Below are 21934 nucleotides of genomic sequence, written 5' to 3'. Positions count from 1 at the left end.
CACTAGCCTTTTGATTTGTGCAGAAACAAGAAAGAACACAGCTATTTGCAGTATAAAATCAATGGGAATCCGGCTGGGCTTGTGGCTCACTGGCAGAAAAGCACATTTGCCTCACACATATGAGGCACTGGGTTCAATTCTCAGCACCACATAAAATAAATAAATAAAATAAAGGTATCATGTCCATCTACAACTAAAAAAGAATATTTTAAAAAATCAACAAGAATCCTAACAAAGTGAATCAAGGATCACCATATGAATTGCCCTATGAGAAAATAAAACTGGGGTCTTTCAACCAGTCTTTTCCTATTTGTTCATTTTAAGCTGGTGATTAGGGTTTTGGATCTTGAGAAGCTTGTCTTGGGGTGTTTTCCAAAAGGAAATCCAGTTGCACTCCTGGAAAATTGCTTATTGGCTCAAGTCCTCCCAGAATTGGTTCCCACCCACCTGTTCTTGCTGCTTTGGAGTTGGATTGGGTCAAAGTCCCAATGCCTGAAGCACAGAGCTGGTGCAGCTTCAAATAATGAAGAGTTTATAGGAGAGACTTTCTGCCTCCTGGAGCCCTTGTGCATAATCACTGTAAAGTGAAAGTAAGATTCCCCCAGAAGCCCAGGGTTTGAGTAATGAAGTTTCACCTAATGGTAAGAGACAAATTGTTTCCTGTGTAAAAGAAGTGCTAGCACAGGAGGCACCAGCCTAACTGTTGACATTAACATTTCTAAAGAGACAAACAAAAGTGGGAAGCAGGCCTGGAAAGGTATGAAGAATCCAGAAGGCAGGCATCCAACCCAGAGAGTGGCAATCTTCAGTCATCCAGACCCAGGTGAAGAGAAATGTGGCCCAATATTTGTCATTACAGAAATACTCGTGTTTGTGAGACAGGTGTTTTTTTTTTTGTTGTTGTTGTTTGTTTGTTTGTTTAAATCACAGTGGAAACAATCCTGAGAGGTTTTAAGTGAAAATAGTTTTTTTTAAAATTTAGTCTTTATTATTATAATTTTTATATTTTTAGAATTTATTAATTTTAAACTATATATATTTTGTACAGAATCGTTTTTAAATCTGCATAATTTATGAATGGCTACATCAAGCTAATTAACATATATGCATGACTTCACACACTTTTATTTTGTGGTGAGAATACGTAAAATCTATTCTTAGCATTTTTTGAGAATACAGTGGTATTAACTATAGACACCTGGTTGTGCAATAGATCTTTTGGACCTATTTTCCTCTAACTAAAATTTGTATCCTTTCTCATCATTTCTCTAAGGCCTGCCAGCCAGTCTGGTGACTCTGGTCCTACCCTCCCGGTCTATGAGCTCTATTTTGGATTCCACATGTCAGTGAGATTATGTGCTATTTTTATTTCTGTGCCTGGCTGTTTTCCTTAACATAACGTTCTGGTTTTGTTTATTTGTCTTTTTATCATGTTGTCTTGTAAGTGAATCAATGACACCTGTAGGGGGAGTAGCAGCTAGGAGTGTTCATCTCAGGATCTGGGACTACAACAGAAATGTAATAGTTGTGTGGATATAATTTAGTCCAAAGCCATGGTGCTTTGGTTTGATAGAGCTAAGTCTAAGAGAAAGGAGAAGAACCGTAAGAGCTTAGACACACAGGCCAAAACAAGGCACTACAACAATTCAGGGTCTGATCAACCACTTTCCCTCCATCACTAAGCATTACCTCCTGGATGGCTTGGTATGATCTTCAATCAGTATATTTTGACTGAATGAATCTCAGTTTGAGACTGAGACTTATGGCCAGGGTAGCTTGAGAGAATCTCCTGGGCAGAGTGCTTCCTGCCAGCCTGAGTGGCTGCTGTCCATAGAGAGGGTGGCCTGGATGCACAAAGCCAGCTAGAGAGTTAGCCCCAATTTCTGACACCCCCCCCTTCCGTTCTTATAAGGTTACGAGAAAAACACAGATCCACGTGGGGTCTGTAAACATGCTTATTAGATGGCTGGTGGGCCAGATGGAGGAGGTGGAAGGAAAGCACAGAACACACAGAGGTGGATTCAGGCCCTGGGTTTACCAGAACTGAGAGGACTCTCAGATGTGCGTCGCCCAGAACCAAAGCTGAGACAGTGTCAGACAAACTGGGTCCGGTTGCCACCTTTCCCAGATTCCAGAGGCTGAGGCCAGCTCTAGCCAATCACATCCCAAAGCCAGGAGAAACAGCAGTGGACAGTAAAACAGAGCTGACCACAGGCAGGGGCATCTCCAGGGAGCCCAGCAGGACCCTGGGTGGACACATGAGCAGAGCCCATTCCTCCATGGCCAGGTGTTGCATACATGACCCCCCAAGAGTCATGCTAGGGGTCCAGGAGAACTCCCAAGGTGGACAGTGGCCCCAGAAGTGAGTTTGGCCTTTAGTTTGAATCCCACAGTGACTGAATACTTTTTTTAAAAAGTGAGGTTAAGGGCCTTTGTATGTTGACGTTTATTTATTTTTTCTGCTAGTTACTAGAAATGTGGGCTTATAACCAAGTGAAGATTAATTTGTTTCTAATGAAAATGTTACATTTTTTTTTTTAAAAAAATCTCAGGACAGTTAAATTTACTTTCATTAATTTATTTTTTGTTGTGGTGTTAGGCATTGAAACCTAGGCATACTGAGCAAGCACTCTACCATAAAACACTGGAAATTATAAATCTACTTTTATAGAAACTATGGCCTCCTTCAGGACTGATTTTATGAATTTTCCAGCACAGTCAACTTGGTTTTGAGATATCTCCCATCATATTTACCCAGATCTCATTTAAATGCTCTTATAAAAATTCATATACTTATTCTTGTCTTTCAAGGAAAAGCAAATCAAACTGGGTAGATATTGGTGAAAAGAAACCATTGAATTAAAAAGTAAATACTGGGTGTGTGATTATGCACTTCCATCCCAAAAATATAATGAAGACTTAATTGCTAACTCAGGAATAGGATCCAGTCTACTCACAATTTCTCAAGGGGTAATTTTGTAGGCTGTGTTTAAGTTGGGACATTTATCTTTCCTTTTCCACTCTCTGCGCTATCCAGAATATTTACTGGTTTTGTTTCCTAATATATTTACAGGGGAGGTGGACAAAAAAGAACAAAGAGATTCTAATTCTAATGAGTTACATTTTCTAGTTTTTATAGCCCCGTTAAAAGACATGCACAAAAGTAAACTGTCACAATATGAATCTGCTTTGGCCTCTAAATGGCTTCTTAGTCCAATTGCTATGAGGACATCAGCAGAATGTAATTTAATGTATCCTAAAAGAATTATTGTTTCTTTCAAAGCCATTTGCACATTTGGGAGTCTGCCCCTCTGTGTTCTGATTCAAAAAGGTGCTGTGTTGATGTTAGATGCTGAGGGTGAGGAAAGGATAGAGACTTTGGGCTCTAAGAAAACAAAACTTGACTTACACTGACTTAAATAAGCAAGGATTAAGTGTCCCCCACCCCCCTGCATATAGATCCAGCCAGGTGATCTCTGGTTTCCTGCCCATTCAGCCCTCCACATCAGGAGGGTTTTAAACAAGGGTGCTGGAGGGACAGAGCCTCCTCTGCATCAGTGAAACAAAAGCTTTTTCCAAGAACACCAGTGTGGACCTGTGCTTATCTCTCCCTAGCCAGGGCTGTGCCACTTCGCTGCTCCTGCCTAAGATAAAGTGAAACACATCCCGCTGGCAGCTGAGCTGTGGAGGCTGCTTTAGGCTTGAAATAGAAACTACAATCTGTATTTGGGGTAAAAATGGGAGTTCATAACCCACTTGATTCTAATGTATGAAATATGATATGTCAAGAGCTTTGTAATGTTGTGAACAACCAATTAAAAAAAAAGAAAAAAAAAAAAAAGAAATAGAAACTGCAGCTTGCAGAGTAGACCTCACTGCTCCAAGCCAACCCAAGCATGATCACCACCTTCTTAAGGTCAACTCCCTAAGGCCAGCGCCCTCCTGCCATACCTCCTGGGTGTGACCACGGAAAGCAAGTCCAGCAACCATGTGGGCCCACAAGTTCCCAGGGCAGGGTCTTCTGCAGCTACTCTTCAGGTGTACAGACCTGACCAATGGGTGCCAGGACTGTCCAGGACTCACTCCAGCCCCTGAGCACCCTGCCTTCCCCAACTCTGAAATGACCTCTGGTTCTTCGGGTGCCTCTCCCTGGGGGAGGAAGTGAATGAGCCTAAAGAGGGTTCTAGGAGTGTTGCTAGAGTCTCTTGCTGTCAGATTTTCAACCTCATGTGGATGAAAACACAGTCGGAAATAGGAGCTGAGCCCGTGCCTAAAGATATCTGCTATAAGAAGTCATGGTGTCTGGACCCCAGAATTGGACAAAAGATGGTGAAGACGCAAAAAGAAACAGGAGCTTGTTTTCAAGATAGCTTATCTTTCTTCAAGTAGCGTTTTAGCAATTGAAGCTTTGTTGAAAATCCTCCTATCTGAGAGCAAATCACTGAGAGGTGAAAGCCAGAGACCTAGCTGTCCCAAGAGGCTCCTGCCCACCACCACTTTCTCCTCTGGTCCTGGGATTGCCCATGAGATGGAAAAAACAAAACAAAACACCAAAGGTCCAGAGTCCCATGACCACTGTCAGTCATGAGGACCCTTGTGCCATCTGAAGACTCAGGCTTGCTCCATAGTTACATCCCAGTGTGTCTCCCCATTTCTACTTAGGTTTCCAACAGATGAACCTACTTACAACCAACACTGAATTTGTGACATTTTTCCTCATCGCCCCTTCATAGTACCACAGGCCTTCCCCGTCTGAGGAAATAGAAAGTCCCTTTCTTAGGTTGTTCTTATCAATTGAAAGACCCCAGCCCCATCACCTAAGGCCCAATTATAAAAAGTAGAAAGTATGCAGTAAACAGGTGAGCTCACCACATGACCTGTTAGAAAGGGCACCCTGACCACATCGCAGGACATGCTTGAGCAAACTGGGATCATAAGCGGGAACAGGGAGGAAACACAATGTAAACCTGTGAGATTGATGAGTTTTTCGGGAACCTATAGTGAAAAACAAGTTTACCCTTTAAGTGACCTGTACGTTGGATTCAAAGGGACCAATGAGACACCTGTTACTGTGCTAGGCGGGAAACAACTCCTTTTTCCCTATAAAAGATCTGTACCCCAAAGCCCCGTGTGCCAGTTCACCAAAGCTTCGGCTGAGGTTTTGCTGTGCACCCGCAGGCGCCTGTGTATTAATAAACTTGCCTCTTGCTTTTGCAGCCAGTGTGACGCTAGTTCTTTTGGACAGGGGATTTGAGGGTCTGGGGGTCTTTTCACAATGAATCCAGATGTGTTCTCATTTCCTATTTTTCTCCCACATCCTCCATCTAACATCCACCATGACATCCTACTGACTCCCCTTTAATACACTCAGACCTGACCACACCTGTCTTCCTAGATACCAGGCCCCTGGTCCCGGCTACCAGCACCTCTCTTTGCATTAGGAGAAGGCCCTTCTAATTAGTCACCTGCTTCTACCTTTCTTCCTCCCAGAGCCAGACTCCTGCATTGGATGTGCCAACTGCAGGGTGTCATTGCTCAATGGGAGCCCTCCAGTGGCTCCCTGGTGCCCTCAGAATAAATGTCAAATTCTTGCAATGAGCTGCAGGTCTGTAGGATGCGGCTCTCAGGGCTGTGCAGGTCTTCCTGCCTGCTGCCCTTCCTCTGTCCTTCCAAGCTCACCACCTGGTTTCTTCACAGATCCTGGGTCATGATAGGCAGCATCTTTGAGCGGATGATTCTCTGTGCCTAGAATGTTCTTTCCACAAATTCGCAAATTCTGTTAACTTTGTCAGGGTCGTGCATGAATATTTGGGGTTCAGTGAGGTTCACTTAAGTTGGAACCAAACACCTTGATCTCCAGCCATGCCAATCCTGACTATGCTCTATTTATTTTTCCCCCATAACACTTAGTCCTTCAAACTCATTATATTAATTTTAAAGTTATATTTGTCCCTCACCATCTGCCCTTCCTCCCCCAGTGTGTGAGCTTCAACTGTGCACAAATTTGTTTGGTTCATGGATTTCTCTCAAGTGCCTAGAATGCTGCCCGCTGTCTAGTGTGCAGTCACAAAGTAAGTGTTGAAGAAAGCGCAGTTCGGTAGCTTAGGGAACTTACTCTCTCCTTGTTTCACTGCTGTATTCAGCAAGGAAGCAAGTCAAGAAAACAAACCACTTGCAAATGCACAAAGAAAGAAAAAAGAAAAACAGTAAAAGTCATGGGGTATTCCAGTATGACACACAGACGAAACCCCTCAGCATCCTCCTCCCCCAGCTCTTCCCCTGAATTCTACTCATCAAGGCTGGTGCAGCTGCTCTTGTTAGCTCCAAACTTTTTTTTTTTTTTTTTTTTTTTTTTTAATCAGGACTGTGGCAGAGCTTTTATTTCTTTTCACCCCATGTTCTCATGTATTTTTTCCCCTCAAAAATAATTCCTCAATCAATCAAGCTGCAATTTGAAAGAAGAAAAGTAAGAAAGAGTCAAAGCAGGCTTCTTTAGTGCCTAATGGTGTAATTTAAAAACTAAGCAGTGGACACTGGGCAGCTGGAAGCTTCAGCTAATAAGGAGATATCCTCTTGAGGGCCACTGCTGCAGGAGCACAGGCTGAACCTCAAGACTCACTGATGAGATGCAGCTGAAGGGGAACATGACCAACAGGCTCAGCAAGGCTCTGAGTGTACCTATTGGTATGTGATGTGTGAAAGTTATTGCTCTTAAAATAACAGGACAAGCCGAAAATGATCTTCTTAATGGGCTTAGGAAATTTGTGACAATGTGACTATTTACCCCCAGCTAATCTCCAAGGTTCCCTTCCTAAAGGATAGAAAGAAATGCCCCTGTCCCCACCATCACAAGAAACTTGACACTGTAGATATTGGGACTGACTCATCTGGGGCGGGGGAGAACTATGTCTGCCAAAAATTAAAATTTGCATTCTCTTTGCCACGTGTTCTCTGTGTTGGTCTCTTTGCCAGAGTGCCTTCCTCTATTCTTGTCATTTACCAAAGTCTCATTTTTTTTTATGGGGGGAGGCAATTTAGATCCTATTGTCTCCATCAGAGTAAGACACTGAAATCTCAACAGCACCTGCCCTTCTCCATTAAACAATTAATTGTGATGGCCAATAATTCGATATTCTGACTGAAACAGCAATGCAAGATCTAGCCTGCAAGTGAAGCTGAATGAGGTGACCTGAGTGTTATCCACAGGAATTATTATGTCATTAAAGTTACTGACATGGAAAAAAAAAAACTAGGTACTGAAATACTTGATTGCATTGTATAACTATTAAGAAGAAATAAAATTTTCCTATATAGAAAACAATTATTAAACTATGTAGAGAAATGTTTAATATCAGACAAAATTTCTTTTTTATCTTTTCTTGCCTTAGGCAGAAATAATACCTAACAAACACATAATGACTCAAAAATTAGGAGTATGTTTCCATTAAAATAGATCACAATTCTATTTAAACATAAACTGTGTAGGATATTAGAATCATTATTTTCATACATATAATAGAAATACATACCATGTTATATCTTTGTCTTATTATAAATATATTTAGGCTTTAAAAAGTTAAATTCTGTGCCCACAATAAATTGTGATTTACCACTCACATGAACACAGTTTTATTAAGAATACATGGAAGAAAACTTACCTCATAATGTACTGTTTTATATATTTATGAGATTCATTTATCTGTGAATGACAGCCCCCCCAAAGATCTCAACTTAAATGTATTTTAGAGACAAGGTCTGCCTATGGGTTAGAGAAGCTGAGGAAAGAGTCATATCTTATTTCAAAATTTAAGAAGATTTTAATGAAGTTTTATTTTGTATAATATAAAATTAATGGGATTATATTTCACAATAAGACAGACCTTGCTCAAAAAATTTGAAAATAGCTTAAAAGTCATCTTAAGTCACTAGGTTAACTTTAACTCACAGTTAGATGTAGTAATTTGTTGACAGACAAAACATCACAAAATGTAATCTTTTAATGTTTTAATGAATGACATTTTCAGAAGTATGTTAAGGTAGTGTATACAATACTCTCAGAATATCTCATAGGAAAGTTGTTTCTTCTACATTGTGAGAATTCAATTAAGGGTTTTATGAAAAGCACTTTTAAAGTTTTGCAAAAATTTGAAACAGACTAGATATTGTAATATTTCTATGCACACATCTTGTAATCAGAAGGAATTGTTTGAAATATTTTGTATTAATAAATCCCCATTTGTCCAGAAACATCTTGTAATGTTTTATCTTTTTTTTTTCTTTGCAGTGTCTTTGGAGGGGATAATATGCTGAGGTCAAATCATGATCCAGACAAGGAGAAAAGGTTCAAATGAAGTGTCAGAGATCTACCATAACCTAGATGTTGCTTACAAAAGTATTTGCACGATGCTCATATTCTCTGAAGCAGACTGATGCACTAAAGTGACATTATGATACTCTCTCTCTCTCTCTCTCTCTCTCTCATACACACACACACACACACACACACAGATATAATTCTCTTATCAATGATATCAATGTCACAAATATACTTAATAGGCATTGCAAGTGACAATTCCTATTTCACCCACTTTTTGTTTTTCTTTCTTTCATTCTTTTTTTTTAACTTTTTATTTTCTGGGCATTTCACTTGCTGTACAACCAAGGAATGCCTTGGTAAAGTTTGTTCCACTGGAGGCAGGATGAACAGACTTACCTGTCTATGATGGCGCACATGTCGATGCTGACATTTGCAAAACTTCCCGGCTTCCTTTGTGCCACTTCATACAGATTTACAAGTTGGTCGTCCACTTGGATAAGCTGCATGCATCCTTGGAATGAAGGCTGAAGAACAGAGTGACTTGAGTTATTCATCTGGTTCAGAAAACCTGTGAAACAGAAGAAATGGAAATGTTAACATCAGTGTCCGGCATGCATTACTCAGATCCTCCTGGGTGTGCTACCTGGCCATAGCTGTTGCACCCAAATGCTGGGCTTCTTGGAATGTTGCTTCATGGTGCCTGTCACAGAAGAGTGAGCTCCTTGAGAGTGTGAGGTGATTTCAAGGGAAGAAGTTCGAAATGACTATAATGGTGAACACCTGTCTCTGGGATCAACTATTATTCTAAAGTTCTCTTTTGATGTCTTTCTTACTATGACAATTTCTCTGTCCCTCTGGCATTTCAAGGTCACTGTTACATGTCCTCACCTGAGCCTGACCTGAGAAGAAGACATCAAACTTCAGGTTTTCTCAACTATCCACCTCCTTTCTCCTCTACCTTCAGCATTACTCCCATTTTCTTAACAGGGTTGATTGGGCCTTTCATTCATATGTCAGAAAGCAATATAAATCAATAAAGTGGATTTCTTTTATGAATAAATGTGTAACTTGATGCAAAGAGATAGTTGCATCACAAATGATTTCCCAATTTATAAAATGCAAAGGAACAATATAGAGACATAAATTCTGACAAACAACCAGCATCCTGTTTTGAATATCCATCTTATAGAAGCTAACTACTGCAGTATGGATTTTATAAATGATAACAGACCTGAAATTAAAAGAGACTGAACACTGAGACAAAAAGAAGAAACCCCCAGTAAATAGTGTTGAAGTTACAAGGGAGCAGAGAGAGTAAGAGTTTTATTGATAAATAACTTTGAAGTAATACTGCTAAGCAATTACAATTATGCTTTTTTAATAGACAAAAGTTATAATTCTATTACACAGAGAATTTGTGGGCCATCGGGAATGATTTTGCTAGATTCCATTAAGTGTCTTCAGAAAGTCCCAAAAGTTTCCACTTTTTCAATGGTCCCTAAAATACCAAATTTTCAGGCTTGAAGAATTGAAAATGTAATTAGTCTGCTTTTGAATCTGAAGTTATTTATAAATTCACTTCATCCAATATTATATTTGTAGGGGAAAAACTCATTTGTACAGAATGGGTTAGAACAACATATCCCATTAGAAAAATAAAAGTGAATTTTCAACAAAAACAAAAATGGGTCATTAAGAAATTTTTGAAAATGTCCTAGTCTCTTTAACTAGGAGTAATAGTATAGTATAATAGAAACCTCTTTTCCCACTTAACTAACAAGTGCAATATTTAAAGTCTAATTCTGTTATTTGAATCTCCTTTAAGGGTTAACCACAAAGATATATATTCTTTTCCATCAATGCAGTACTACATAAAAGTAAGATTATATTTAAATTAACTTCTTGACTTTAAAAATCAGAGGCTCCATTTCAATATCAATATATATTTTGTGTGTGCATGCATGTGTGTGGGTATTTTCTTCTGAGTCACATTTTAAAAAAAATTGCATTGATTTAGTCCCTTTAGGAAAATGCTGATTAGAATAGTTTTATGTACACATATGATTTTCAATTGTTTAATCAAGACAAAGTTGAATGGGGCTTAATGTCTAAACTTAGTAGAGAGAAAACATCCAGCTGTAACTTTAGTAACCTCTCAGAACAAGACTATCATTTGTTTCTGCTCTTGTAATTACTTGGGTGTCTCTGAATGTCCCCACTAACTTTGTGAGATTCCAAAAAGAGTTGATATATTTGGGGGAACAGCGCTTCTTCAGCAAAGCAGCTGCACAAACACTGATCACTACAAATTAGGCATAATTAAGTTCACAAAACAAGGCTTTATAAGTCTCCCAGAACAATGTTTTGTTTGGTTTTGATAATTTTCAAGTTTGAAATTGTCAAGTCCTTTCATTTTCCTATATAAGGTATATTCTAAGAGAAGATAATTATGGGACAAAATACTATGTATTCATTAAATATAAGGTTCTTAAAAATTAAAATAAGTAAATAAATATAGGGTTCTTTTCTCTCGTATTATTATTTAAGTTTCTAACATGGATTCCATTTATTCTTGCCCAACTAGTATCTGCAATATTTTGTAGACCCCTTCCACCTTTAATTAGGGATATCCCCTGAGGACAACAGGAAATTACATGTAGTGGCAATGTGTGGCACTTCCAAGGCTGGTTTCCAATTTTGTCTCCATGATTGCTGCCTCTGGAAAATCACCACTATGCCATTGAGCAGCCCCATGAAGAGGTCCATGACAAGTAAGAAAAGACAACCATGGTTGTAAATTTATTTGGGGGGGGATGTTGATTAGCTATGGAATAAGAAATAATGCGTATGTTGCTTAGTACTGGAAAAAAATTGTATCAAAGTCCTAAAAATGTGGTAGCAATGTAGGGGCTGAGATATGCAAGTTAGCTGGATGGATTTTAGAAGAACTGTTGGTCAGAATCCTAATCATTCTTGAGGAGATTTTTAGTAGTAGCTTAAAGGAAGGCAAGAAAATTGTTATTGCAAATGGGAGAAAATTTGACCTGTGCTATGTTGTGGGGAGAACTTTAGCAACATTGTTGTCTATGATAATATGGAAAGAAAAAAGATGTATTTACTAAATTATGTATTCAATCTGAGGATATTTCCAGGCAGAGTATTAAAGGTACTATCTGTTATTTTCTTTGTGTTTTTAGTAAAAGAAAAGAGAGAGAGAGAGAGAGAGAGAGAGAGAAACTAAGGAAGAAATGCTAAATCTAAGGAAGCCAAGACCTGATGGACTTAATGTTAAATGTTATTTTTTTAATCACTCTATTCAGATAGCAAACAATTCGAGAATCAAGAAATTCCCAGTCAATGATTAAATACCAGGAAAGCATTATCTAACAATGGTAGAAAGGTCTGACTGTAAAATTCATAAAATTCATTAAGACCTCAGAAAGACATTAGGTGGCATGTCAGAAAGCAATCCACTTATATAAAAGAATCCTCTCAGTAGCTTATCGGTATACCTAGCACATCTATACTTTAAACAATGGAAGTTCTAATAATTTTCATAGACCTTAATAGACCAGAAGCCCAAGGAGGGGGAGAGTTAGTTTATCTTTATGATATTATAGATATGGCCTTTTATTTAATGGAGCAAATTTGAATAACATTCATTAGAATCCTATCCATTTTTAGGGGAACCCTATTGGTAGTACAACCACCAACTTGTACTGAATGGAACAGAGATGGTTCAAAATAGAATGACTTTGAGAGCCCCAAACTTCTATGTGCAGGAAACTATAGCTACACACACAGACTGCAAGATATATATGAATATGCATATATGTGTGTATATGTGTGTGTGTGTGTATACACATGTTGACTGGGAATTTCTTAATTCTTGCATACACACACACACACACACACATGTGTGAAGGATGTCTTAGAGTAGCAGAACTAAGAACATGAAGAGCAGAGCTAAGAGTCATGGAAAACCATTTCAGAGAAAGAGGAGGGTTGAGTCCTAATCAAGAAATAACCAATATATGCCTGGCTAGATTTCAGAACTGATATGGTCCAGGACATCTTATTTTCCTCTTTTGAATCCAAGTGTACAAAGTGGTTTCTTTTTGCATTTCTTACTGTTGTAGAGCACTTTGTGTGTGTCTGTTCACGTGTCTTTAGAGAACCCAACTTGAATAGTTGTATTCAAGTCACTGAACCCAAACAGCTTTCTACCCTCTTGGAATGGAACTCCCTAGGAGCTTCATTTTGGTCTGACTTGATTTGGATTTTAGGCAGATGCTCTAATAAAATGTAATTTTAGAAGGCTTTTGGAGAAGATGAATGCACTTTACACACTGAAGAGACATGAATCTTTGTGAGCCAGAGGGTGAAACCTGGCAAACAACATCTATTATGGCCATAAAATCTTCACATTATAACTTTGGTACTTTAAATACCTCATAGTACTTAGGGCCTTGCCTTGTCCCCTCCCACAATGAATCAATGCTGACATGTGTAACAGGCCTTTGCAAAGTCAGAGTTAAGAGTCACAGTGTTAGCTGGCTTCTAATGCCAAGTAATAAAAGGCATTCGAGGTTGCACTTTAGTTTTGGGATCATTGACTATAAGAGAGCCAATTCCTATGTCAGGAAACCCTCAAGCAATCTGAGGAACAGGGACTCATATGGAAGGAATCTAAACAGAATGTAAATAATACATTCTCCTCTGTTTCTCTGTCCCTTTCAGTGCAAGCTGGTGGTAGTACTTCCAATAGAGTTCCCTGAAAACTGAATGGAATTCTTATGAATGTTATTCAGGCCACTATCAGCCAGGTGACAGATGAGGTGGAGGTTTCATCTTGGTCAACCTTCAGATTGCAGCCCTGAGAGGCATTAGTGGCAGCCTTTCTAGTAACTGCAAGACAGAATTGCCCAGCTAAGCTGCTCCTGACTCACTGGCTTCCTCCAATAAAGTAAGAGTTAATAAATGCTTACTGGGTTGGACTTCTAAGTTTTGAGGCAATTCAATGCACCAAGAGATAACTGATTTAGATGAAAATGAACAAATCTGCTCTCATTTTCTCAGTTTTTAGGAATTAGAACTCAAATATTAATAAAAAATTATTAATTCTACTCAGACCTGCAAAACAAATTAACTGACATATGTGGGCAATTCCTTTATAGTTAACAATGAGTTAAAGACTTCCCGTCTTTGAACTAAAATTCCTGGGGCTCCAACTCCTTTTGAAATAGAGGAGAACATATTATTTATATTCTGTTTTGTTTCCTTTATGGAAAAATATAATTTCAGTAAAAATACTAACATATTATTATCTGGGGTTCTTGTAGGCACTTCTCTGAAGCTTAGGGTTTAACCTGCCTAGTGGATTAATAGCAGGACTATTTGGAGCTACGAATTTGCAGCTGGGATTTTGAGGGTCAGAAATGAAAAGATATAAAATGGAAATTAAGTAAAATTTAACTAAAATTGTCAAGTTAGTAGAAAAATAATATAGATCATAGAGGTAAAAATTTTCCACATTTTGGTTTAAAACTTTAAATTTATACCCACAAATTCAGAATAAAAATACAATATTTATATGTGGATTATTGCTACAAGGTTCTAAAAGTTGCAATGTGTTACAACCACCACCATGTAAAGAATTGTAACCTTGTCAGTCTCAATTGCATCTCACTACCAGGAAAACTTCCCTCTTCACAGGATCACTGTAATTATGTTACTTTATTGTCATGTTTGAAGATTTCTGTTTCAAAACTTAGCAGATAAAAACTTCATATTCGATTTGAAGTCCACTCAGTATATTATTGTTCTTCTTGCTGACAAAGGAAATCCATGCATTTTCAAGGTTTTAAAATTTTAATTCAGAAATGCATCAGGGAGAAACATGCCGACATTTGTTTAGACATTAGAATGCCAATCTAAACTATTATAAAGTATAATGTGAATCTGATGGAACAGGACACACACAGCCGGCACAGGGCTGGCAACTTCACAAGTCTAAAACCATGTGCATGCGAGGTTTCTCCTTGTGCAATTATTTTAGAGTTGGGACATTTCAGAAGTCAGTCAGAGGCTGGTGGAATGCCGTTAGAAGGTTTAAAACATGTAGTGTCTTCCTTTCAATTCAGTCTTGGAAGACTCTACAAAGTGTGTACTAACTAAGCTCTACTGTTTACTCAACCTCCCTGTATAACACAATGGAAACCCCACTCATCAGGGCAGGAAAGGACCCGCCTGGGGGCTGGTGTCCAAGCAAGCAGGGAGTTAGGGCCAGCCGGGAAGTGGGCCAGCAGTGGCTGAAGCCAGCACATGGGGCTGTCCCACACGGGACACCCACCCAGTGTGGCTGGACAAATAAATACATTGAGCAGAGCAGGAGCCAGCCTCAGGGACAGAGAAGGAAGGAACAAACGTGGAACATGCTGAGTTTGATTGAGCTCTGAGGGCTTAGGGTGGCGTTTCAGTTTCATCCATCTGTGGTTTTCTCTGTGTACAGATAGAAATAAATGCTGGTGGAATTGTGAATGTGGCTACTTCATAGCTACTGGGGACAGTTGGGGAACAGGGTCACCTCAGAAGCAATGAACACTGTAGCCCAGGTATTGTCTCCACTACTAACTAAAACCAGGACTCGTTCAAAAAGGACAGTTATGGTTTGAATATGGGGGTGTCCCTTCAAACTCCTGTGTTAATGCAGGAATGTTTAGAGGTAAAGTCAATAGATTATGGGATCTGTAACCTAATCAGCCCATCCTAGTTTGAATGGCCTGGGTGGTAACTGTAGGCAGGTATGACGTGGCTGGAACAGGTGGGTCATGGGGCTGTGCCCTAGAAGGGTGCATCTTCCCTGGGGCCCCTTCCTCCCTCTGTGTCTCTGCTTCCTGGCTGCTATGAGAGGAGCAGCTCCTCTTTGCCACATCCTTCCTCCATGACTTGCTGTCTCATTCTGGGCCCAGAGCAATGGAATCAGCCATCTATGTCCTGAGACCTCTGATACCAGGAGCCAAGGTAAGCTTCTCCCCCTTTAAGTTATTGTCAGGTATTTTGGTTACAGTGATGAATATCTAACTGAAACAGACTGATTTCAGGGCTGGGTCAGGGAAAGTACAATGAGTCTGCAATACTTTATTATATCATAAAGCAAAGACATGCCAAAGAATGTCAGGACCATGGCAGAATGATGCAGAAAACCCTGCAATTGTTTCTGCTGCCCCAATTCAGGCAATTTAAGTGCCAAAAAAAAATTGAGCACCCAAAATACATTTTCACTATTAATCAAAAATGGAAAGAGGAAGGAAGAAAGAAAACAGAGCTTCAGGTCATGTCCCAGTGAATCATTCGGGAATCCATGAGCCCGCCTCCACAAAAATGAGCAGCAATGGGGGAATTAGAAAGTTATTTCTGTTGCACTCTGGAAACTAATACATGTCAAAGAAATACTGGAATTAAAAAGTCACCATTTTTCACCCATTATATTAATAATCAATCTAGGCAGGAAGTACCAGTTGTGCTCAAATGAGTGGAATAAGGAAGCTGAATAAGGAACAAATTTTCAAAGAATCTCCTTAAAAATAATTTTTAATTTCGAAAGAGTTGGTGGTCACTCTATAGTAAAGAAATCTGGCTAGCAGCTTTTCAATTAAGTGATCCAAGTGATCATCCCAGGGAACAGGACCGGATAGAAGGCAATGAGAAAACTAAGATGTGGCCTTTTGACTCTGATGCCAAAATACAACGGCCGAGTCCAACCATGAAAAAATACCAGACAGATACAGAGTGAGGGGCCGTCTACTAATGACTGACTTGAGATCTTTAGGAATGAGCTGTGAAGCCAAGAAGCAATTGAGGATCTGATTCTAACTGGCAGGGGCTACAGAGGCAGCCCTGTGATTGACAGAGGCTGGAGAGGCAGGACAACAGAGTGTGACGGATGTCCCAGAGAGGGTCTTTTTCTGTAAAGGATGCTATTGGAGAATTAGGAAAACTTGAACAGAATTATCTGGGTGAAGGTTATACCAGTGGCCTTTATACTTGTACTGTAACTTTTTATAAGTTTTAAAATAGTAAAAACAAAATACTGTTAAAAATGTATGTACCAGTGGTCGCGTATGCTCTCTTCTTCCGTCAACCAAGAACCCTAGTTTGGATTAAATTGATTCCAATGTAACTGCACTCGATACCCATGGAATGTCCGTGAAATCATTCTTTCTGGGGTTGTGATGACTTCAAGGTTACTGAAGAACATCTCTCAGTCTTTATTGTACCAGACCTCCCAGGGGCATGGGATGCTTGATGTGAATAATTGAATTTATTAAACCAAGCTGAGGGCTGGGGATGTGGCTCAAGCGGTAGCGCGCTCGCCTGGCATGCGTGCGGCCCGGGTTCGATCCTCAGCACCACATACCAACAAAGATGTTGTGTCCGCCGAGAACTAAAAAATAAATATTAAAAATTCTCTCTCTCTCTCTCTCTCTCTCTCTCTCTCTCTCTAAAAAAAAAAAAAAACCAAGCTGAATATTGTGGCCTTAAAAGACAAATATTTTTATGTCTGACTGCCATTTAAGCTTAAATTCATATCCCTCTTAACCAGATTTATACACAGAGAGATCCTAAACCATAACAATTATTAGAATATCCTATAGGTGCAAAAATTAAAATACTAATAAAGCAAATACTTATAGGGAAGTTGTACACAAGCTTGATTTCCCCTTGATACACAATTTAAACATTTATCACATCTAGAAATGGTTCTGCCCTGTTTTCACATGCTACTTTGCCAATTTCCAACCTGAGTTCCCAGCCTTTCCTGCGGGAACATTCCTTGTACTTTTTACAGCTGACATTCTCCTGAGTCAGGTATGCTCAAAGATCACTTTTCCAAGAAGGGTCTTCCCAGACCACTCTAGTTAAATTATTCCACCAATTCTCTCATTCTGTTTCTTCAACCACTTATTTCTTGCAGTAGAATTTGCCCCAAGTTGTAATGATCTGAATTTGTTGCATTTGTTTACTTATGTGCACATGTGTGTTCTGAGCATGTTCTTCTCTACCCTCTAGTACAGTCACTTCATGAGAGTAGGAATCCCAGTGTATCCTTAAGATTTGCTGAGATCAAATTCGCATATGAGAAATCTCCACTTGACTCATCGGAGAACAATCTGTGGGCTATCTGGGAGATGTGTATGGTGAAAGGTGTCTATTAATTCTGGACCAACAACAATAATACATTTTTCACCACATGATCTGCCTCAGTTCGGGACTTTCTGGTGCCTCTGTATTGGTCAGGGGACCGACCAGGTGCACGAGCAAATCTGCATTTTCATCCTGGAGTGTCCACTTTCCCTCCTTCAGAGACCTACTTCAGCTACCTGCAGAGGGACCCTCCATGACTACTGGCTAAATAGCACGCCCCCTCCCCACTGGCCTATCTGGAATATGCCAGGGAAGCAGAAGGGGATGACAGGAAGATACCAGGACGGTCTGGTCCTGACCACCAGACACGGGAACTGTACAGAGAAACATCTGGGATGGCGCTTAGAGTCCAGCTGCTTCTGTCAGCAGGAGAGACACAGGAGGAGCCTCGGGTCTAAAAGGAGTGGGACCCAAAGGGGCACAGGGTGGGAGGGGCCTTTCACGTCTGAAGTACCTTTAGGGTATCTAAGATAAACGCTCAATCCACAGTTAACATTCACACCTGGAAGTCATGGGAGAGGCTGGGACTGGAGAAAGGTTCAGGCGACATGCTGTGAGGTAGAAAAATTGCCTGAAGAGATTGTGTGGCCCGCTGAGCCCAGAAAGCCACAGCTGGGCTGCAGCTTCAGAAATCATCTGGGTATCGGAGGGGAGCAGGGAGAAAAGTGAGGAGGAGGTAGGAGGAAAACTAAGAAGGGTAGGAAGGAAGCAATAAAAGGTGGGTCGTGAGTGTCAGAGACCAAAGGACTTATTAAACCAAGATTGCCCTAACAGCTTGGCTTAATAAGTTCAATCAATGGATCTTTGACATCAGGGGTTTGACCTCGGCTCAGCAGGTAGATCATTGAGGACCATCTGGACACTGTAGAAGAAGGACTCAAATAACAGATGGAGAGAAGAGGGGTGTCTGAGATGTGGGCGGGCTGAGATGGGGCACAGTGACCTCACCTCTCCCTTGTCCAGCACTGGTTTACCAGCAGTGGAGATCACAGTCCCTTGAAGGTAATTTTTAATCACTTAATTTTAATGATAAATGACATCACACATTTTGCTGCCCTTTTTCAAATTCAGTTACTCACATGCATCACATTTCCTGTTTACCTGTATGGATAAGCATAAGATACAAGGCTCAGAATGTTGCCTCTGTCAACTTTTTGATCTTGTATCAACTGATGCTGTGTTCCTGATTAATTTACCTGGACAATGGGCAAATTATTATATGCTAGCCAGGCAGATGTTGTGAACGCAGTAAGAATATATCTATAAGGTAATTGCTTAGAGGATTCCGGCATGTGGCGTACATCCAAGAGCTCTGGCGTCCTTCTCCTCATCACCACCCTTGTTTCTGTTACAAACTGTTGAGGTAAGGCAATCCTCGTAGCATTCGTTAAACACCTAACAATGCATTATTTTATCCCCAGGATTGCTACAATCTGGAGAGGAAGATAAGCTTCAGAAACCCAAACATAGTTCTGTTGAGAAACAGTGTTGCTGCTGTTCCACCCAAACAAATGAAATGGTGGTGACAGAGGAGCTTCAGAAGGCCACTCTCTCTTCTTCATAACTTCTCTGTCTTTGGCTCCCAAAGTACTGCGCTGTCTAGGGTTTTCTTTCTACTTTTGTGGCACTGTCAGTTCAGTCTTTCTTTCTCACATGTAAGTGTGGAAGTTCCTCAAACTTACCCTGGGCTCGCTCTGCCTGCCTGATAGATGGTCCCTAGAGGTGCCTTATCCAGACCCATGGCTTCACCCATCAGCCATGTGAGGACATCGCTAATCATCTCTGTGTCTATAGCTTCCATCCAAGCTCCAGACTAATGTGACCAAAGTTTCTCTGACCTTCTCCACTTAAATGCCTCACACGTTAAAAACTCAAGATGCACAGTTCCTGCTCCCCATGTCAGCAGTCATTCAGAAGCCTCACCCTCCGTCTCTCCATCTCTAGAGTTGTGCAGAGAGCTATCCCACCTCTTGCTCCTGTCCTCACTCCCCACATGCACCATCACACACGTCAGTTCTACCTTGTCAGTAGCTCTCCGTCTTCCCATAGCCATCCGGACCCAGACTGTCAGCTTCTCCATGACCCACTTCCATCCATCTCTGGCTTTACCCAAAAGCCTGATCTGCTCAGGTTTCCCTCCTGCTCAAGAGACTTATTTATTTAAAAAAAAAAAAAAAGTAGATTCATAAGATTTTTTAAAATGTTGAGGGTCTTTCTCTCCCTGTGATTATCTGGTTTACCAAATGCAAAATAAGAGTAAAATAATTTTCAAATCATGGTGACATATTTAAAAGAATTTTTTAAAAATGGTATATAATAGATTAATTGATTTTATCTATTTAAATATATAATTTAGTTGACCAGAGTGTTTATAATATTTTAAATATGCATATTTTAGCTAGAATGCTTTATCATATATGAGCTTCCATATATTATTATAAAATACAGATATTTTTTGTGAGAGAAATCAACTAGTTTCAAATCAAATTATGTGTGTCTTCCTTTCTTTCTTCATACTACTCAGTGATATGTAAAATATATTTATACCCAAATTGGCTTAACATGTAGAAAGTAGATGTTGTATTCCTATATACCAATGACAAATCAACTGAAAGAAAAATTATGAAAACTATCCTATTCACAGTAGCCTCAAAATAAATTAAATACTTGGAAATCATCTGACAAAAAAGGTGAAAGTTACAATGAAAACTTACAGAACACTAAAGAAAGAAATTGAAGAAGACCTTAGAATATGGAAAGATTTCCCAAGCTCTTGGATAAGCAGAATTAACATTGTCAAGATGGACATACTACCAAAGGGCTATACAGATTTAATGTAATTCCTGTTAAAATGACAATGATATTCTTCATGGAAATATAAAAATGAAATTCATTTGGAAAAATAATAGGGCAAGAATAGCCAAAGCAATCTTTAGTGAGAAAATTGAAGCAGGAAACACCATAAAACAGACCCTAAATTATACTACTAAACTCTAGTAATAAAAACAGCATGGTATTGGCACCAAAACAGACATGAAGACCAATGGGACAAAATAGAAGACACAGAGATAAAATCACATAGAGTTATTTCATACTAGAAAAAGGCACCACAGACAGACATTGGAGAAAAGATAGTATCTTCAACAAACAGCACTGGGAAAACTGGAAATTAATTTGTAGTAGAAATTGAATCCCTCTAACCTGACACAAAATTAAATTCAAAGTGGAGTAAGTACCTAGAAATTAGACCAGAGACCCTTCACCTACTTGAAAAAAATGGAGACCCAACTCTCCATCATGTCAGCTTAGGAAATGACTTCCTCAATAAGACTCCTAAAATGCAAGAACTAAAATTAAATAAAATCAATAAATGGAATGGTGTCAAACTGAAAATCTTCTCCACAGCAAAGAAAACAATCAAGAATGTAAAGAGAGAGCCTACAGAATGGAAGAAATCTTTGCCATCTGCCCATCAGATAGAGCATTAATTTCCATATTATACAAAGAACTCAAAAACTAAACACCAAAAAAGCCCCTCAAAATAAACCAATCAATAAATAGGCAAAGAAACTTAACAGGTACTTTACAAAAGAAGAAATACAAATGGTCAACAAATATATGAAAAAAATCTTTAATATCTCTAGCAATTATAGAAATGCAAATTAAAACTACACTAAGATTCTATCGAACTCCAGTCAGAATGGCAATTCTCAAGAATACAAGTAACAATAAATGTTGGAGAGGATGTGGGAAAAATGGTTCACTCATACATTGCTATGGGACTGCAAATTTGTGCAATTACTCCAGAAAACGGTATCGAGATTTCTCAGAAATCTTGGAATGAAACCACCATTTGACCAGTTATACCACTTCTAGGTATATACCCAAAGGATTTTAAGTTAGCATACTACATTGATGCAGCCACATCAATATTTTTTGCAGCTCAATTCACAAAAGCTAAGCTATGGAACCAACCTACGTACCCTTCAACAGATGAATAGATAAAGAAAACGTGTTATATATACATGATGGACTATTGCTCAGGCATAAAGAAAATGAGATTATGGCATTTGCTGTAAATGGTTGGAACTAGAGACAATCACGCTAAATGAAATAAACCAAAGGCCAAATATTCTCTCTGATACCTAGATGATAACATACAACAAGGCCAGGGTAAGGAAGAGTAGAAGCTCATTGGATTAGACAAAGCAGAACAAAGGGAAAGAAACAGGATGGGAATAGGAAAGACAGTTGAATTAATCAGACATGACTTTCCTATGTTCACACATGAATATGTGACCAGTGTAACTCGACATCATGTACAACCACAAAGAATGTGAAGTTACACTCCAGGTGTATATGATATGTCAAAATACATTCTACTGTTATGTATAACTAAAAAGGAAAAAA

General features: G+C 39.4%; 1 protein-coding gene across 1 annotated transcript in view; it reads right to left on the bottom strand.

Annotated features, from left to right (window-relative positions):
- CNTNAP2 (contactin associated protein 2) overlaps positions 1 to 21934 on the bottom strand; it is a 1934648-nt gene that overhangs the window by 827695 nt on the left and 1085019 nt on the right. Inside the window, exon 10 of the mRNA XM_081283562.1 lies at positions 8714 to 8885. Coding sequence (XP_081139688.1) covers positions 8714 to 8885 — 172 coding nt within the window. The remainder of the gene's footprint in view (positions 1 to 8713; positions 8886 to 21934) is intronic.

The sequence above is a fragment of the Spermophilus citellus genome, assembly GCF_964194105.1.
Source record: "Spermophilus citellus genome assembly, chromosome: 3".
Taxonomy (NCBI): Eukaryota; Metazoa; Chordata; class Mammalia; order Rodentia; family Sciuridae; genus Spermophilus; species Spermophilus citellus.
This window is presented reverse-complemented; position numbering and strand designations above follow the sequence as displayed.